We start from the raw sequence: 18,603 nt of genomic DNA, 5'->3' as shown, positions 1-18,603 counted from the left end.
GGATGGACTACAGAGAGGTGGTCACTGGTCCCCCACCTGACCTGGGGACTCAGCCAGATTTGTCACGGCGGGTCCCTCCCTGCCCTTACAGCCACCTCCTCACACAGGCCGCCCTCTCCTGCCTGGCTGAATGCGCCTCCCTCTCCTTGGCAGGCCTGCCTCTGTTTGCACCTTTTGGACTCAGCCTAGATGTCACCTCCCTCAGAGGTGCCTTTTCTAAGCATCTTCATTCTCCACTGTTCTTTTTCACTGCACCCTGTTGGGTTCTTCAATAGCTCAGCTTATGTACATCTGATACATCATTACATTTAAAATGCTAATAAAATTCACTTCGGACGTGCGGTGGGCAGAAGAAAGCCTTGCCCCTAAGACACCTATATACACATCCCTGGAACTTGTATGTTCCTTCATAGAGTAAGAGGCTCTTTACAGGGGACTTCCCTAGTGGTCCAGTGGCTAAGACTCTGCCCTCCCAGTGCAGGGGGCCCAGATTCGATCCTTGATCAGGAAGCTAGATTTCATATGCCGTAACTAGGAGTTAGCATGCTGCAACTGAAGACCCAGCATGTCACAATGAAGATCAAAGATTCTGAGTGCCAGAACTAAGACCCAGGGCAGCCAAATAAATAATTTTTTTTTTCTTAAAAAAGGTCTTTGAAGATAGAATTAAGTTAAGCATCCTGAGATTGGGAGATTGACCTGGAGTATCCAGGTGGGCCCATGGCATCACAGGGGTCCTTATAAGGGGAAGAAGGAGGTCAGAGTCAGAGAGAGATTTGAAGATGCTGTGCTGCTGGCTCTGAAGCTGGAGGCAGGGGCCACGAGCCCAGGAATGCAGGAAGCTTCTAAAAGCTGGAAAAGTCAAAGAAATGGATTTTCCCCTGGAGCCTTCAGAATTGGCCCTGCCAACACCTTGACTTTAGCTCAGTGATATCTATCCTGCACTTCTGCCTTCCAGAGCTGTAGGAGAATAAATTTACATTGTTTTTAAACCACTAAGTTTATGGTAATTTGTTGCAACAGCAACAGAAAACGAAGGCAGGGTGTAACTCCTGAAGTGATGCCAATTCCAAAACGTTTAAAAGAAATCATTGAGATTCAAAAGTTTCAAAGCCAGTGGGCCAAGCAAATTGCAAACAACTGCCAGATGGTAGTTAGTCCCACTTAGTTGAGAGAGAGAAAAACCTGCCACCATTATGGTTGGTCTTGAATGAACAAGTTTTTAATCAGACAATATCACTGGGATACATTCCTGGCATAAAATATGACCTCCTTGTGTTTATCTGTCTGTTCACTTATTTATTCTCAGCCCTTTGCCTCTTAATTTTTCACCTGACTACGTGGCACATGGAAAGGACTCAGAAGCACTTTGTGCTGAATGCTGATTGATGCATTGACTGTAACAGACAGGGATGATGCCCAAAACGTCTTAGGCTGCCCTGGAGAGGTCACCAAGGGCCTGGGGAGCAGAGCCAGGCTCAGGCAGCACCCAGGGACTGGGGGGTGGGTGGCACTGGGGCGGGAAGCTGGCTCAGCCCCACCCTGCCTCTAGCCAAATGCACTCTTCTCTAGGAAACCACTTCCTCTCTCTGGGTCTCGGCCTCCTAATCCATAAAACTGGGAGAATGTTCCTTGTTCTAGGCGTGCTCCTCAGCTTTCTGTGGTTCTAAGCAGGAAAAGGAGCTGAGAAGAGCTACATGAGCTGCAACCGAGCCCATCTGCTATTTAAAAGACAGGATGGGGACTTCCCTGGCGGTCCAGTGGTTAAGACTCTGCACTTCTAATCAGGGGGCACAGGCTCCATCCCTGGTTGGAGAACTAAGGTCCCACATGCCACGGGGCTAAATGAATCAAAGACAGGGTGGCAGACATGGGTGCTTATGGAAGCGAGGCCCTAAAGGGGCCGGAGGAGGCAGAGGGCCTGGGGCCAACGGAGCGGTGTCGACAGCAGGTGGGAGTGCCAGCTGTGCAGTGCCAGAGCTCCCAAAGCTTTGAGCAAAGTGAGAACTCTGAATGTGGGGAGTTCCCTGGTTGCCTCGTGGTTAGGACAGCGGGCTCTCACTGCCGAGGCCCGGGGTTCAATCCCTGGCTGGGAAACAGATTCCTGCAAGCCGTGTGGCGTAGCCAAAACAAAACAGAAAAAGATAGAAGCCTGGGACTTCCCTGGTAGTCCAGTGGTTAAGAACATCCGAGCTCCCGATGCAGGGGGCATGGCTTCGATCCCTATAGAATCTGGGGAACTAAGCTTCTACACGCCACGTGGCCAACAAATAAACTAATTTAATCAAATATTTTTCTTTTAAGAAGAAAGAAATCTGAATTTGTAAGTAAATTTGCCCAATTTTTAAATGCCAACTAATCCAAAAAATGTAAAGCTATGAGCCAGACACTGCCGGCTGGCTCAGTGTCTGCTCTCTGGCATGAAGCTTCTCAGAGCTTGTCTCAGGGGCAAAATAAGCTCTGTTCAAGGTACTGGGTCCCCGTGGGGCTCTGAGGGAGCAGGTCTCTGACTGGGCCTCAGCCTTGGCCTCTGGACAGTGAAGGCTGTCGTGGCTCAAGGATTCTAGTCTCTGTGATTGCCTGGGGCAATGTCTCAGACAGTGACTACCACACCCATGCTGTTCTGATTATATGAGACATGGGCATTTTTACTCATTTCTCAGATGAGGAGACTGAGGCATGGAGAGGGTTGTACAGCCAGTGAGCTGCAGAGCGGGGGTTCAGCTCGCCCTACCCTGTGTCCCATCACATGGCTGGCGTGGGGAATAGGAATGGGCCCAGGTCTCAGGAGGGTCCCCCCAAAAAGTCCCACCCACCCCGGTTGGGGCGGGCAGACAGCCTCTCACCAGACTCCGCTGACGCAGCGCGTGGACAGCGCCCGGGGCATGATCTCCGAGCCCTGCTGCATGAAGCCCCCCACGGGGAACCAGAGGCTGTTGCCCAGCGTGTACTGGTTCTCCAGGATGTGGGGGCGCGCCCGCAGGCACGGGTGCGGGTTGTACCACTCGTAGGGGCTCAGCCTGTGGAGAGACACAGCGGGTGGGAAGAAAGAAAACAGGAGAGAGAGCCACTGTGATCAGAAGGGAAGGGGAGACACAACTGGAGAGGAAGAGAGACACAGATGAACAGGGAGACACACACACACACACAGAGACAGTGGGCGCAAAAGAGGAAGGGGACAGAAGAACGAGAAGGGGAGAGGCCTGGAGAGGACCACGGAGCAGAAGCCAGAGACACAGGGAGGAAACACAGAGACGGGGCCGGAAAGGGAGAAGGGAGGGCGGCTGCAGGGAACCCAAGGCTCCAAGCGGAGCCGGGACAGCCAGGACAGACAGCCATGGAGAGCCCGGCTCCTGCCTCCGCCCCGCGTCCTCCCTCCCAGGCAGCAGGTAGTGGGCTCACCTGGCGGCCAGGAACAGGACGCAACTGACGGCCAGATAGGCAAGAAGCATGAAGAGCCACACGGCCGGAGAGAAAGGGTCCAGGAAGGAAAAGTAGCCGGGCTTGCGGCCCTGGTGGGGGAGGGAGTGAGAGCAGAGTCCCCCCCAGCCCCTCCCAAAGCCCTGGGGCCCACAGGCCCCACCGTGGCAGGCAAGGTCCAGCCCACAGCCTCTGTCTCCCTCGGGCCTCAGTGCCACTCCCGCCCCAGCCCCGGCCACATCTCCAGGGGAACCGTACCATATGCACCCGGTAGAGGATGCTGATCCCCAGGGTCATGAAGGGCTTGGAGAAGTCGATGACCTTCTCCCGCTCGGCTGTGATGGTGAACGCAGCCACAGCCAGGTCTGCCTTCTGCTGGAGGGGAGGCGGGGCGGGGGCAGAGGGGTGGGCCAGGGAGACAGACGCGCAGTTAGAGAGAGCTGTGCCGAGGGAGCGATTTGGAGTATCAGAAGCCAAGAGAGAGACACACAGGGAGCAGGACAGCAGGAGCCAGGGGACCAGACTGGCTCCAGGAGTCTTCCCTGGGCCCCGTATTGGACCCCTGTCATCTCACGTCCTCCTTCCTCCCAGGTGCCCCGCCTCATCCAATCTCTCCCGCTCCTCTCCCCCGACATCAAGCTCATCATTTAAGGCCCTGCTTTATAAAACCTACCACTGACCCCACACCACTCCCACCACGCTGGGGTCCTGAGATTGGAGTCAAGATGCCCGGATGCTGACCCACTCAGAACCCTCCGGGAGCCTTGGTTTCTCTTTGGTATGAACAGTTAACAACAGGTAACATTTATCAAGCTTACTACGTGCCAGGCTTCGAGCCAGATGCCACTTTATAGGGTTTATCTTGTATAATCTTCTCAACAGCTCCCTGGGGCTACTACTAGCCCCATTATACAGCTTGGGAGACTGAGTCTCAGAGACATTAAGGCACTGGGGAATAAAGGCACAACAGCTGGGGATCATAACACAGATGTATGACCTCCATTCTCTTGCCCCTGGCAGGTGCTAGGGACCCAGGTGTATGCACCCAGGCATCCCGAGACACAGGACTACGCCCAGCTCCGTTGAGAGAATGGCCTCGAGAGGAGTTGCATGGGGTCTTGAGTCAGGGAGGGGTGGGTGGCTGGGGTCCAGGCCTGACGTGGTGAAGGGTGGGGAGGGAGAACAGGGTGTGCTGGGGGGTCTGGCTGGCACACCAGGATGCCTGATCCAAAGAGGCCATCTTGCTCGAGTGGACATCAGTCAGTCATTAGCTGCGGGCAGGACCCAGGCTGGGAAAAAACCTGGCACTTCACACACACACATACACACCCCGGAGACACACACACACACACACTGCACATGTGAGCACTATACACAGCCAAGTCTATACCAGCAACATGTGTGCACCACGCCAAATCCACACACGAGTGCTCAGACATAGGCTACCCACGTGGACTCAGGCAGACAGACACGTGCCCAGTACATGAGTGCAGGGCGGAGCGGTGATGTGGTGTGGGGGGGTCATCCCCTAGAGGCACAGGGCACACATGTGAACACGTGGCCTCACACACACACATACATGACAGAGGAGGCAGGGAGCTGGTAAGGGCCGGGTGCGGGAGGAGGGAGCCCTGGCTCTGGCCAGCTCACTGGGTGACCGGGGACAGGGGCTTCCATGTCTCTGAGCCTCAGTTTGCTGCTGCTGCTGCTGCTAAGTTGCTTCAGTCGTGTCCGACTCTGTGCGACCCCATAGATGGCAGCCCACTAGGCTCCGCCATGCCTGGGATTCTCCAGGCAAGAACACTGGAGTGGGTTGCCATTTCCTTCTCCAATGCATGATACTGAAAAGTGAAAGTAAAGTCGCTCAGTCGTGTCTGACTCTGTGCAACCCCATGGACTGCAGCCTACCAGGCTCCTCTGTCCATGGGATTTTCCAGGCAAGAGTACTGGAGTGGGTTGCCATTGCCTTCTCCGGCGCCTCAGTTTGCTCCTCTGTAAAATGGGAGCAATATGTGTGGGCGAGACGTCTCCTGGGTTGGGACCCGGCTCCCAGGGTGCCTCTCCATGAATACCGGCTCTGCCCCAACGGCCTCAACTGGGCCCAGCACTGACTCCCAATTCAAGCACAGACCTTCAACCCTGGGGCTGAAACAGAAGAGTCAAGGTCCTAGCTCACTGGCCTGGGAGGAGGGACATGCTCATCTCCCCAGGGCACTGAGACTGACAGCACGGGAGGTGACAGAGGCTGGGGCAGAACTGGGGAAAGGGAGAGAGGGCTCAGGCCTCGAAGGAGAGAGCGGTGGCACAGGCTGAAAACAGATCCAGGGCCACAGAGAGATCACGTGGGGCCCAAATGAGACCCATGATCGGGGGAGAAGAGACCGATCTGAAAGATAACTCGACGTCAGGGAAAGAGGACAGACCCGAAAGACAAACCAAGAGCAGAGGGAGATGACGAAGGTGAAACGATTCCCGCAAGGTGGGGGACAGACGACATGGCCCCGTGAGACTTGGGAGATGGTGAAGCCAGAGGCTTCGACGTGTGGCAAGGGCCCAGAACACACTGGGTTCACAGCCCACCCTCGGGGATTTCTGCATGCTGAGAGTAAGGAGTGGTTCCCTCTGGTTTTTGGTTTTTTTTTGGCCCACAACTTGCAGATTCTCAGTTCTGTGACCAGGGATGGAACCTGTGCCCCCAGCAGTGAAAGCACCAAGTCTTAACCACTGGACCACCAGGGAATTCTGGTTTTCTCCTTTGTTGTGCACTTGCCCCTCTTACGACTAATATGTGAATTGTCAGGAACAATGCCAGCAAATACAGGAATCTTTATTATATTTTGCGCACCCCAGGAGGTCTGTCTTGGCAAAGGTCCTCTGTGATAACCCATCAGCCTCCTCATTGCCACACCCCCCGCCTCCGCTAATAACACCCCCAATCCAAAGTGATAATCACCTGTTTAAAACCCAGGGGTGGGTGGCTTCCCCACTGCACCCAAGACAGTGTCCGGGGTGGCTGGAGCAGAAAGGGAGGGGTAGGGGACTTCCCTGGTGGTCCAGTGGCTAAGACTGTGCTCCCAAAGCAGGGATCCGGGTTCGACCCCTGGTCTTGCCACAACTGAGATTGAAGATCCTGTGAGATGCAACTAAAGCTGGTGCAGCCAAATAAACAAATATTTAAAAAAAGAAGAAAAAGAAAGCGAGGGGTGGGAAATTCAGTGGAGTGGGGACCAGAGCCCTGCAGGGCCTTGCAGGCCAGGGTAAGGTGGCCAATTCTGCTCCAAGGACAGTGGAGGACATCACATCAGAGGGTGTGAGCAGGAGGTGACTGATCTGGTTGCCTTGAGAACAGACCACAGGGGCAAGAGTGGAAGAGGGCATAGGGGTGAAATGGGCAGGGAGAAAGCTGACTAAAGGTGTCCATGCAGATGCCGGGGGCGGGCAAAGTGGTGGTGGTCAGATTCAGGTTTCATTCTGAACAGAGGACAGATAGATCCTTAGAGGCTGAAAGTTCCTTCTAGACTCCTCTCAGAGACTTAAAACTCCCCCTCCCTTTCCACCTCCTCCTCCCCACCTCTTCATTTCCCAAAAGAGACACCCATTTCTTCAAGAAGACTTCCCTCCCCAAGGGGACCCTGACAGTTTCATCTCTGGGATGAAATCGAAAAGAAGCCTAATAAGCCACCTGTAGAAGTGACGGAGGTGGGGGTTGTCTAAATGCCTAAAAACCAACCACTTGTGACTGTCCCGCAGCCCCCAACCCGCCCTGTGCACCAGCCCTGCGCAAACCACCGGTGCTGCCCCATCGGCTCCCTGGCAGGCTCTGCCGATAGGGGGCGCCAGAGGAAGGCTGCAGGCTGGAGGAATGCGAGTAGCCTGCACTTCCCAGTGGGCTCTCAGGTCCCCAGCCTTCTTTCTGCACCAAAGGCAGCCACGGTTCTTCCCAGGACAGCAGACAAATCCAGTCTGCAGCTTCCTAGCACTTGCAGCGGGCTTCCCCGATTCTTCTCCTAAAGAATCCGCCTGCCAATGCAGGAGACAGGGATTCGATCCCTGGGTCGGGAAGATCCCCTGGGTAAGGAAATGGCAACCCACTCCAGCATTCTTGCCTGGAGAATCCCATGGACAGAGGAGCCTGGCGGGCTAAAATGACTTAGAGACTAAGAACGACAACAAGCACTTGCAGAACGAGCCTCACAGAGCCCTTCCTCAAAGTTTCCAATAGCGTCAGCCCCTCTCTGTTCCTTCGGAACTGGAGACAGAGTGGCTTCCTGACTTGCTGCCTCGTGCCTGAGAGCAAGGGTGTGTGAACCACGGCCAAGTCTAGTGCATCTGCCCAATTTTGTAAATAAAATTTTATTGGAACCCAGCCAGCCTCACTCGTTTAGCTATCGTCTGCAACTGCTTTCCAGACAAAGAAGAGTTGAGTAGTGACAGGATGACCTGGAAGCCGGGACTATTTACATCCGGCCCCTGGAAGAAAAAGTTGGCCTCGGACTTCAACTTTTACCCTCCCAGTTACCTAGTTAGCAACTTCATTCCTAGTGAATACTTCTCTTCATTCAGATATTTGGAGTGACCTGTTTCCTGGTAGGACCCTGAATGGCGCACAAATGACAATACTCAGATCACACGAGTGCTCAGGTCACATGGTCACTACTCACGGGCAGGTGTTCAAACTCTGCGGGGGCCCAGTAATGAGCAGTTTCTCAAACTGAAAAAAACAGTATCTGCCGAAAAGAGTCTGATTTGCTTCAAAACCCTGGCGGTCTGCAGTGCGTGACCCCCTGCTGCCTGCATCCCTATTTGCCGCCAGCGCTCTGCACATCCCTGGATCCTCCGGGTCATCAGGTCTGGGTGTCAGCCAGGTCAGATTACATGAAGCCAGCACCTGCTCCAGAGTCTTTGTACCCTGGGCCTCCCTCAAAATGAAAAGTCTTACGAATTGTTTGGTAAAAGCCTGAAGCAGCACACACAGTGAGACTCAGGGACAAGTTGCTGCTCAAATCCAAAAATCCCACCAAACATCTGCAGTACCAGACCAACAGCATCTCCACCTCAAAGGTCTGAGTCTCAGCTCTATTGGGCCTCTCGAGTTTCTAAGTTTCAGTCTTTCCAACTTCTTCTCCTTTCCCCTTAGCCCTCAGGGTGGTGGGTGCTTCCTGCAGCTGCTACCCTCAGGATCCCTTACTTTCCTTTTTACTCTTTTGGCTAGCGGGTTCACAATTTTCATTTTGTTATTTAGTTGTTAAATTGTGTCCCAACTTTTCTGCAGCCCCATGGACTGTAGCCCGCCAGGCTCCTTTGTTCGTGGGATTCTCCCGTCAGGAATACCAGAGTGGGTTGCCATTCCCTTCTCCAGGGGATCTTCCCGACCCAGGGATAGAATCCCCGTCTCTGCTTTGGCAGGTGGATTCTTTGCCACTGAGACAACAGGGAAGCCCTCTAACAACTTTACATCTAGTTAACAATTCTTTTTTTTTGGGGGGGGGGGGGCTACACTATGAAGCCTGCAGGATCTGCCCGGACACTGAGCAGAGGAAGCACGGAGTCTCAACCGCTGGACTGCCAGGGATTTCCCAAGCTAACAATTCTTTTTTAAAGAGATCTGTCTATTTGTGGCTATGCTGGGTCTTTGTTGCTGCACAAGGACTTTCTGTAGTTGTGGTAAGCGGGGACTCCTCTCTAGTTGTGGCTCACAGGCTCCAGAGCAGGGGCTCAGTAGTTGTGGCACAGACTCAGTTGCCTCAAGCACATAGGATCTTCCCAGAACAGGGATCGAATCCATGTCCCCTGAATTGGCAGGCGGATTCTTAACCACTGGACTACCAAGGAAGCGCAACAAATAGCTATATTAAATTATCTCTGTTCCAATAGCTGATAGGAGGAAAAATCCCTGGCGGTCCAGTGGTTAAGACTGATATGGATGGTACTTCCCTGATGGCCCCAGGGGTTAAGAATACACCCTGCAATGCAGGGGACATGGGTTCGATCCCTGGTCAAGGAACTAAGATCCCACATACTTTGGGGCAACTAAGCCAGCGCCTCACAGTGAGAAAGTCCAGGCATCACAAGGAAAGATCCCACAAGATTCAATGAAGATATCACATGTTCTAACTAAGACCTGATGCGGCCAAATAAATATTTAAAAATAAAATTTAAAAAACTGATAGGGATAAAAATAGATAGTTACACAGATGGCTGTAGAAGTCCCAGTAGGGGATTGTAGATAGAGGAAAACCTAGGGAACTTCAAGAGACCATTCTAAGATAAAGTGAAGTTGCTTAGTTGTGTCCAACTCTTTGATCGCATGGACTGTAGGCTACAAGGCTCCTCTGTCCATGGTGTTTTCCAGGCAAGAACACTGGAGTGGGTTGCCATTGCCTTCTTCAGGTGATCTTCCTATCCCAGCGATCAAACCTAGGTCTCCGGCACTGCAGAGCCACCAGGGAAGTCCTACTCTAAGGTAAGGGTCACTCAGGAAAAGTTATTACGACATCCTGGGATGAAGCAGGTTTGCTTAACTACAAAGCCATGAGTAAAAGCATGAGATATGCCCCAGGTCATTAAGTGAAAGAAAAAGAAAATGCAGCTTGCATTGTGTTGGTCGAGATCAGCAAAGTAATGATCCTTAGGATTAAGGACAGATTTAAGGGAAAGGTTGACATTTCAAAGCAGGAGACTGTCGTTACATGGAAACTGAGATGATTCAACATATTTTAGGACATGTTACCACCCTTCTGCTGATTTCAATAAGCTCTGTGGCAGTCCTAGTTTGAGCTCATAGGGTCAAACACTCTCCTATCCAAAAGAAAAGAGAAGCTAGTGATGTAAGCCTGACATCAACTGGAAGAAAGAAAAAGAAGGCCGTCCTTTCCCCCCTCCTCCACTTTCCTTTGATTATAAGTGTTAGTGTTCAGTCAACTGATAAGGGTATAAGTTGCTCGGTCGTGTCCTCTTTGTAACCCTATAGACTGTAGCCCACCAGGCTCCTCTGTCCATGGGATTTCCCAGCCAAAAATACTGGAGCGGGTAGCCATTTCCCCTTCCAGGGAATCTTCCCAACCCAGGGATTGAACCTAGGTCTCCTGCATTGCAGGCAGATTCTTTCCCTTCTGAGCTACCAGTTAAGCCCAAAATGTAGTTTTGGGACACAGCCCCCTCACCTGCCCACTTGCATCCCACACAAGCAAGTAGAATATTAGTAATTCTACTTCCTGCCTATCACTTTGCTCTCCCTGAATTCCTTCTGTGCTGAGACTCAAAGAACCCAAATTCAGACACCAGGTGAGTGATTCTAATTAAGAGACAGTCGATTCAGAACTTTCCTGGTGGTCCAGTGGTTATGAATCCACCTTGCAGTGCAGAGAACTCGGGTTCGATCCCTGGTGGGGGAACTGAGATCCCACAAGCTGCAGAGCAACGATGCCCATGCGCTCCAACCACGGAGCCTGCCTGCGAGCTCTGGAGCCAGTACACTGCAACTAGAGAGTCCGCATGCTGCAACAAAAGATCCCGTATGACACAATGAAGATGCTTCAAGCCACAGCTAAGACCTGACGCAGCCGAATAAATAAATATTAACAAATAAAATAAAAAGGACCGTGGGTTCAAGTCCCAATCTGAGTTTTGGTTGGCTTTGAATCCTCACACGTGGGTTCATCAGAGGTGCACAGTTTTAGCACTCAGAGCTTCCACTGCAGGGGGCACAGGTCCAACCCGGGTCAGGGAATGAAGATCCTACATGCACACTGTGACCAAAAATAAAATAAAAACAAACATACAAAAATAGCTGATATGATTCTGCAAGGAGATCAAACCAGTCAATCCTAAAGGAAACCAACCATGAGTATTTACTGGAAGGACTGAAGCTGAAGCTGAAATGCCAATACTTTGGCCACCTGATGCGAAGAGACAACTCATTAGAGAAGACCCTGATGCTGGGAAAGACTGAAGGCAAAAGGAGAAGAGGGCGGGAGAGGATGAGATGGTTAGATAGCATCACCGACTCAATGGATGTGACTTTGAATAAACTGCGGGAGATAGTGGAGGACAGAGGAGCCTGGCATGCTGCAGTCCGTAGGGTTGCAAAGAGTCAGACACAACTGAGTGACATGATTCTGTTCAAGTAACTGGTGTTGTTTTGTCTCCAGATTGGACCATAACTGACTGATACCAGCAGTGGGTTTACTGCCAACCTCCTTACTAAATCCTGTTTCCTCCTCCTAAGATCAGATCAGCAGAATGTTGCCAATGTGACGGGACGAGTGCAACACTGTATCTCAGTGGTCTGCTGCTGCTGCTGCTAAGTCGCTTGAGTCGTGTCCGACTCTGTGCGACCCTATAGATGGCAGTCCACCAGGCTTCCCCGTCCCTGGGATTCTCCAGGCAAGAATACTTGAGTGGGTTGCCATTTCCTTCTCCAATGCATGAAAAGTGAAAAGTGAAGTCGCTCAGCCATGTCCGACTCTTAGCGACCCCATGGACTGCAGCCCACCAGGCTCCTCCATCCATGGGATTTTCCAGGCAAGAGTGCTGGAGTGGGGTGCCATTGCCTTCTCAGTGGTCTAGATGATGGCAAAAAGCAAGAGAGTTGATGTCAGGCTTCAGCAAGACTGAAGGTTTGTACTCCTGGCTTCTGGTGCTCCTTGGAAAGTGGTATGGAGACAAAAGCATTTGCAAGGTCAGTCAGTAGCTCACAACAGCTGCCAAGGGCTGTGCTGACGTGCTCCAGCAAAGACGCCTCATTTGGGCCAGCAACTGCAATTGCAGTCACCACCTGATTGCATTTACAGTAATCCACAGTCATTCTCCGAGATCCATCTGCCTTCCACACAAGCCAAACAGGTCAGTCATTTTTTGTCCATTTGTTTTTTGGCCGTGCCTTGTGGCATGCAGGATCTTAGTTCCCTGACCAGGGATCAAACTCATGTCCCCTGTACTGGAAGCACAGTCTTGGCCACTGGACTGCTAGGGAAGTCCCCAAACAGGTCAGTGGAACAAAGATGAGATCACCACCCCAGCTTCTTTTGAGCCATTAGTGGCGGCACTAATCTGCAGTTCCTCCAAAGGCGGTAGAATTGCTTTTGGATTTCCATCCTGGGAAATGTGGGGCATTCTGGGGGCTTCCACTGGCTCTTTCTATAACAATGATCCTGACTCTATGGGTCAGAACACCAGTGTGGGATTCTGCCAGCTGCCACATACATCTGTCCCAATTATACAACCCAGACCTGGGGAAACACAGAGGGAGTCCACAGATCCATCGGGACCCTCCTGAGTGGAACTTGGGCTCAGACTGCATCGATCACATGGCCACAGAACCCTTATGGTGGTCCACCAGTAAAAGCAGGAAAACCCAAAATGCCTTGCCATCTATGAAAATGATAGGAGGTTGTCTGAAAATCTAAAAACCCATCAAATCCTCAGTGCTGAAACAAAGCTGGTATTAAAAGAAACTGGGCTTAAAAAAAGAGAAAAGAAGGGATTTCCTTGGTGGTCCAGTGTTTCAAACTTCGAGCTTGCACCGCAAGAGTCATGGGTTTGATCCCTGGTCAGGGTATTAAGGGGCTTTCCAGGTGGCTCAGTGGTAAAGAACCTGCCTGCCAATGCAGGAGATTCGGGTTCCATCCCTGGTCCACTGGAGAAGGAAATGGCAACCCACTCCAGTATTCTTGCCAGGGAAATCCTAGGGACAGAGGAGCCTGGTGGGCTACAGTCCACGGAGTCGCAAAGAGTCAGACACAATTTAGTGACTGACCAAGCGTGCACACAGGGAACTAAGATATTTTATGCCATGTGGCACAGCCGAAAAAAAGAAAAGAAAGAAGAACCTGGTACAGTCTTTCCAGAAAGCAGTTCCACAATATATAACAAAAGCCATACAAAGGGTTTTCCTCTTTCACCTGGTAATTCTATTGAGAGTCAACTCTAATCAGCTACAATGTAGGCTAAGCTTTGTGCATGAAGATGTTTGCTTATGGTTGTTTATAACAGCACAAACAAACAGATAAAAATACCTGGAAACAACTAAAAAATGCTTCAGTAAAGTACAGTACATCCACATGGGGGTTAATGTGCAGCCGTGTGACATTGTGTTTAGGTTAAAATGCTAAGATTATTTTTAGCCTTTCGGGTTGGCAAAGATTTTTTTAAAAGATTGATAATACCCATTGTTGGCAAGAGTGTGGGAAATTTGACATTCTTGTGCACTTTGGGTGAGAATATAAATTGGTGGAACCTTTTTGAAGGGCCATTTGGCAGTATGTACTTAAAAAATATTCGTACCCTTTGACCCAATGCTTCCACTGCTTGGAATTTATCCCTCAGGAACACCCCCACCAGTCCACAGGCCCAGTTGATGGTAGCATTGTCTATGCCTGCAAAAACTGGAAACCATCCAAATATCCATCAATAGGGGATGAGCTAAATAATTCATGCTCAGTCGCACAAGGAAATCCTTTTGTCTCCACTTGAATTTCAAGTAGGTATCTCCAGTGATCCACGCCCAGAGATAACTCTCATCCTCCCCACTCAGAGACTGCCCCTCCTATGTCCTCCCCACCATGGAAACTGGCTTTACCGGTTTTGTCCAGCTGTTTAGCCAAACCTTGCAGTTACTTGACTCTTCTATGGCCTCTGGCACACACCCTACCTGGCGGTACACCTGACATAGCTACCACCCCAGCACAAGGGAGCATCTTCTCTCTTCCACACCTTCCAATGACCTCTGAAGTGGACCGGCCTGCCTCTACTCTTGGACCACTACGGTGACTTCTCAGCCACCACTGCACGCATGCTCAGTCATTCAGTCACGTCTGACTCTTCGCCACCCTGTGGACTGTAGCCCGTCAGGCTCCTCTGTCCAGGGGATTCTCCAGGCAGGAATACTGGAGTGGGTTGCCATTCCCTTCAGCAGGTGGATTCTTTACCACTAGAGACACCAGGGAAGCCCTGCCCAGGGTAATCATTTTCAAATGTTTTTGAAATTAAATCAAGGCCCTATATCCATGTAATGGAATATTATTCAGCCACAAAAAGGAAGGGAGGGGACTTCCCTGGTGGTGCAGCAGTTAAGACTCCACACTTGCAATGCAGGGGGTGCAGGTTGCATCCCTGGTCAGGGAACTAAGATCCCGCATGCTGAACGGGGTAGCCTAATAATAAAAATAATAGTAATAACGTGTGTGTGTGTGTGTGTGTGTGCACGCTCGGTAGCTCAATGGTGTCAGACTCTTTGTGACCCCATGGACTGTAGCTGGCCAGGCTCCTCCGTCCATGGGATTTTCCAGGCAAGAATACTCGAGTGGGTTGCCATGCCCTCCTCCAGAATAATAATAATACTTTTTTTAAAAAGGAAGGCAGTACTCATCACGCTATAATGTGGATGAACCTCAAGCACACTGTGCTGTGTGAAAGGAGCCAGACTCAAAAGGCCACATATTGGCTGGTTCCATTTACACAAAATGTCTAGAGTAAGTAAATCATGCAGACAGAGAGCAGAGTGGTGGCTGCCAGAGGCTGGGGAAAGGGGCAGATGGCAGTGACTGCTGTTGGGTTTGGGTTTTCTTTGGGGGTCATGGAAATGTCTTGAAACTAGAGAGAGGCAATGGTTATACAATATTGTGAATATACTAAATGCCACTGAATTGTATACTTTAAAATGGTTGATTTTATATGAACCTCAATAAAAAAAGAATAAAGAAATCAGATCATGGCACCTTCCCTGCTTGAAACCTTCCAGTAGCTCCACAACACAATAAAAATAAAATCCAAAAAGAGAGAGAGAGGGAAAAAAAAAGGAATTCCTTGGTGGTCCAGTGGTTGGGAATCAAGTGCTTTCACTCACGGGGCCCGGGTTCCATCCCTGTTTGGGGAACTAGGATCCTCAAGCCACGTATTGAGGTCAGAAAGAATAACAAAAAACAAACAAAAACACACCCAAATTTCATACCTGCAAGATCCCAGTGACCCAGGCTCTGTCCTGGGACCTTGAATCCCCCCTTGCCCACTCCCCGCAAATCTGTGACAAAGGGAACATCATTCCCATTTCAAGAGGGGAAACTGAGATCAGAGAAATGAAGTGGCTTGTCAGAGATCACGTGGGAACACTTCCAATCTGAGGCCGGCTCCATCTGGGGTCTGACCAGCTCACAGCTGTGGACACAGTGGTGGCTGCCTGGACCCTTCTGCAGGATGGGATACTCATGGCCCTAGGTGTTGGTGGCTGTTTGCTCTGTACGTGGAAGAGGCCCCTTGACATCCCCTGAGGACAGGCCCTCTCCAATGATTTGTCCGTGGGGGGCATAAAAGCCTGGCCCCTTCCCTCAGGGGGACATCTTTAATGGCCACCCCAGCTCCAGAGCTGCCCGCAGGATGGTCATGACTGCCTCACAGCTCAACTCCTCCCTCTCTGCCCAAGCCTGCTCCTCCCCTCCCTCGTGCTAAGTCACTTCAGTCATGTCTGACTCTTTGCGACCCCATGGACTGTAGCCGACCAGGCTCCTCTGTCCATTCGACTCTCCAGGCAAGAATACTGGAGTGGGTTGCCATGCCTTCCTTCAAGGGATCTTCCCCACCCAGGGATGGAACCTGGGTCTCCTGCATCTCCTGCACTGGCAGATGAGTTCTTTCCCGCACGCCACCTCATTAGGTAGGTTTCTAAGGGCGCCCCCACACACCTCCTGCCTGCTAATTTCCACCTGGAAATTCGCTTCCTGATCTCTTAAATGCCAGACCAAAGTGCACAGAGTTTAGCCTGCAGGCCTGGGGAGGTGACAACTAAATTGTGTTACTCGCTCAGTCGTGTCTGACTCTGCCACCCCATGGACTGTAGCCCACCAAGCTCCTCTGTCCATGGGATTCTCCAGGCAAGAATACTGGAGTGGGTTGCCATTTCCTCCTCCAGGGGATCTTCCCAACCCAGGGATTAAACCCATGTCTCCTGCACTGCAGGCAGATTCTTTACCATTTGAGCCACCAGGGAAGCCCCTAGAAAGATTCTGCTGCTGCTGCTAAGTCGCTTCAGTAGTGTCCAACTCTAGAGGACAAACTGGAATGGAGAGAGATGGGAGGCCCAGAGGAGGCGGGTGAGGGGCGGGGCTGAGTTCACAGCGTGGCAGTGACAGCAGGGATAAAGCCAATTCCAGCAGTGGCCACTGGGTGGAATAAATGGACCATAACTGGAGCCTGACGTCTGAGCCCTGCACCTGGCCTAGGGGTGGTTGGGGGGCTGCTGGTGCCCAGGGCTGTTTTCCCTCTGGAAGTCAGTCATCAGCTCTGGGCCAGCCTGCCGGGGTGCCAGCCCTGGCTCTGCCTGTCACCAGCCATGTGCCCTGGGCATGGTATCTGAGTGCCTCACTCTGTCCATTACAGAAATCTGAGCTAACACCAGGCCTTCCTCAAAGGGGTGGCTGGCTGTGAGGAGTCAAGGAGTTGTGTTAAGTTCATAAAGTTCGGACAAGGGCCTGGCATGGCGTGAGCATCACCGTGACCACTCCAGGCTTCCCAAGGACCTGCCGAGTGTCTGGAAAGGCCTCGGGTCAGACACACCCATCTGCAGCCTTACGTGTTGGGGGCCGGTCCCTTCACTGTTGAGCCCCTGATCTCGCATCAGCAGGAGGGCGTGATTGTCTGGGCCAGGAAGGATTGTCAGAAGTAAGTGACACTTGCAAAGTTCCTGACACGTGGTGTGAGGTTCACTAACGTCAGCTGCCGCCGCCAGGAAGACAGTGGGAAGTGTCTGTGTAAGGCTCAGTGTGCTTGGCCTCCCACAGCAGGCAGATGAGCCTCGGCAAGGCCAAACTCTGCCCATCCTTTGCACAGTCAGCTCCTCCAGTGTTCTTCCCCTAAATGTCGTCGCTGGTGCCCAGTTGCCCAAATCAGAAACAGGAGGAGCGCTCATGTCCTCTCTCCTCCGTCCCTCACCCCAGGCAGTCACCAAGTCCAGGCCCTGTCCAGCCTCCCCTTTCATCCCTACAGACCCTCTGGCAGCCCCACTCCCCACCCCACGACCATCTCCTCATTTAAGCCAGCTCAACCCTTTGTGTGCAGGGGGTGCATCCCATGGGCCGCCAGCTGAGGACCAGTCTTTAACCCTAAGAGCAAAACCAGGCCACTGAATCCCCAGGGTGTACCACAGCACCTGGTATACAGTTGCTGTTGTTGTTCAGTTGCTAAGTCATGTCCGACTCTTTGCAACCCCGTGGACTGCAGCCCACCAGGCTTCCCTGTCCCCCACTATCTCCCACTCAAGTTCACGTCCATAGAGTCAATGATGCTATCTAACCATCTCATCCTCTGCCGCCCTCTTTTCCTTTTGCCTTCAATCTTTGCCAGCATCAGGGGATTTTTCCTACTGGTATACAGCAGGCACTCAATAAATGCTAGCTGGCTGGAGGGCAGATGAATGCATGAATGGATGTCCATGCTGGCAGGAATGACACTAACAACGACAGAGCATTCAGCACCCAGCACCCACTACTTGCAGGGCCCTGTTCCAAGCCCCTACACGGATTAACTCATTTTACACTCACAACGACCCTATGCACCAGCATCTGTTATTTCTTCAGTTTTACAGGGAGATTAAATAACTCGCCCAATGTCACACAACAAATGCTCTGCAGAGATTCAAACAAGACCCAGGAGGACCCAGGAGCATAAACTTTTCTGATTAGCAGCCACCAATCAGCAAAGTTCCCAGTCCTGCTCCGCTCACTCCAGGCACCTTCACACCAAGTCCTAAGGCACAAGGAGTTAAACTCTTGCCCAAGGTCAGACAGTTATAAATAGGATTTCTTCCTTGATGAATGGACAGGCGTCCAGTTGACGGTGACTTTGGTTCGGGGCCGGGGGGGGGGGGGGTTGCGGTTGTTACTCTCCTGGATCTATTTCTGGGGGCCCCGATGAACACAAAGCTCTGAGTTTACATGACTGGGGACCAGGCTGTGGCAATGAGGTCACAGGTAAGGCTGCCAGTGAGGCGGGCATTAAGGCACCAGCTTCTGCCTCTGGGCTCCTCAGGTCCTGGCTTCAGACTCTTAAACCCACCCAGGGCTGAAGCTTTCAACCAGCTGGTGCCTGCAGAACAGTGCCTCGGGCCTGCCAGTTGGAATTGGCTGGGGTCGGGGGTGGGGAGACTGAGTCACCAGGACCCCAAGGGACACCCCCACCTCCTTCTCCACCAGA

At 51.9% G+C, this 18,603-nt stretch overlaps 1 protein-coding gene across 3 annotated transcripts in view; it reads right to left on the bottom strand.

The window, feature by feature from the left end:
• The window catches only part of GRIK5 (glutamate ionotropic receptor kainate type subunit 5), a 62,993-nt gene that overhangs the window by 17,334 nt on the left and 27,056 nt on the right, over positions 1–18,603 (bottom strand). The window contains exons 13-15 of one of the 3 annotated variants that reach the window (XM_069550860.1): positions 3,679–3,792; positions 3,403–3,512; positions 2,847–3,020 (exon numbers count right to left, since the gene is read on the bottom strand). In XM_069550860.1, coding sequence (XP_069406961.1) covers positions 2,847–3,020; positions 3,403–3,512; positions 3,679–3,792 — 398 coding nt within the window. Of the gene's footprint in view, positions 1–2,846; positions 3,021–3,402; positions 3,513–3,678; positions 3,796–18,603 lie in introns of all 3 variants that reach the window. The other 2 variants (XM_069550859.1, XM_069550861.1) reach the window with 2 other exon arrangements.

Source organism: Ovis canadensis, chromosome 14, assembly GCF_042477335.2.
Source record: "Ovis canadensis isolate MfBH-ARS-UI-01 breed Bighorn chromosome 14, ARS-UI_OviCan_v2, whole genome shotgun sequence".
In the NCBI taxonomy this organism is placed as follows: Eukaryota; Metazoa; Chordata; class Mammalia; order Artiodactyla; family Bovidae; genus Ovis; species Ovis canadensis.
This window is presented reverse-complemented; position numbering and strand designations above follow the sequence as displayed.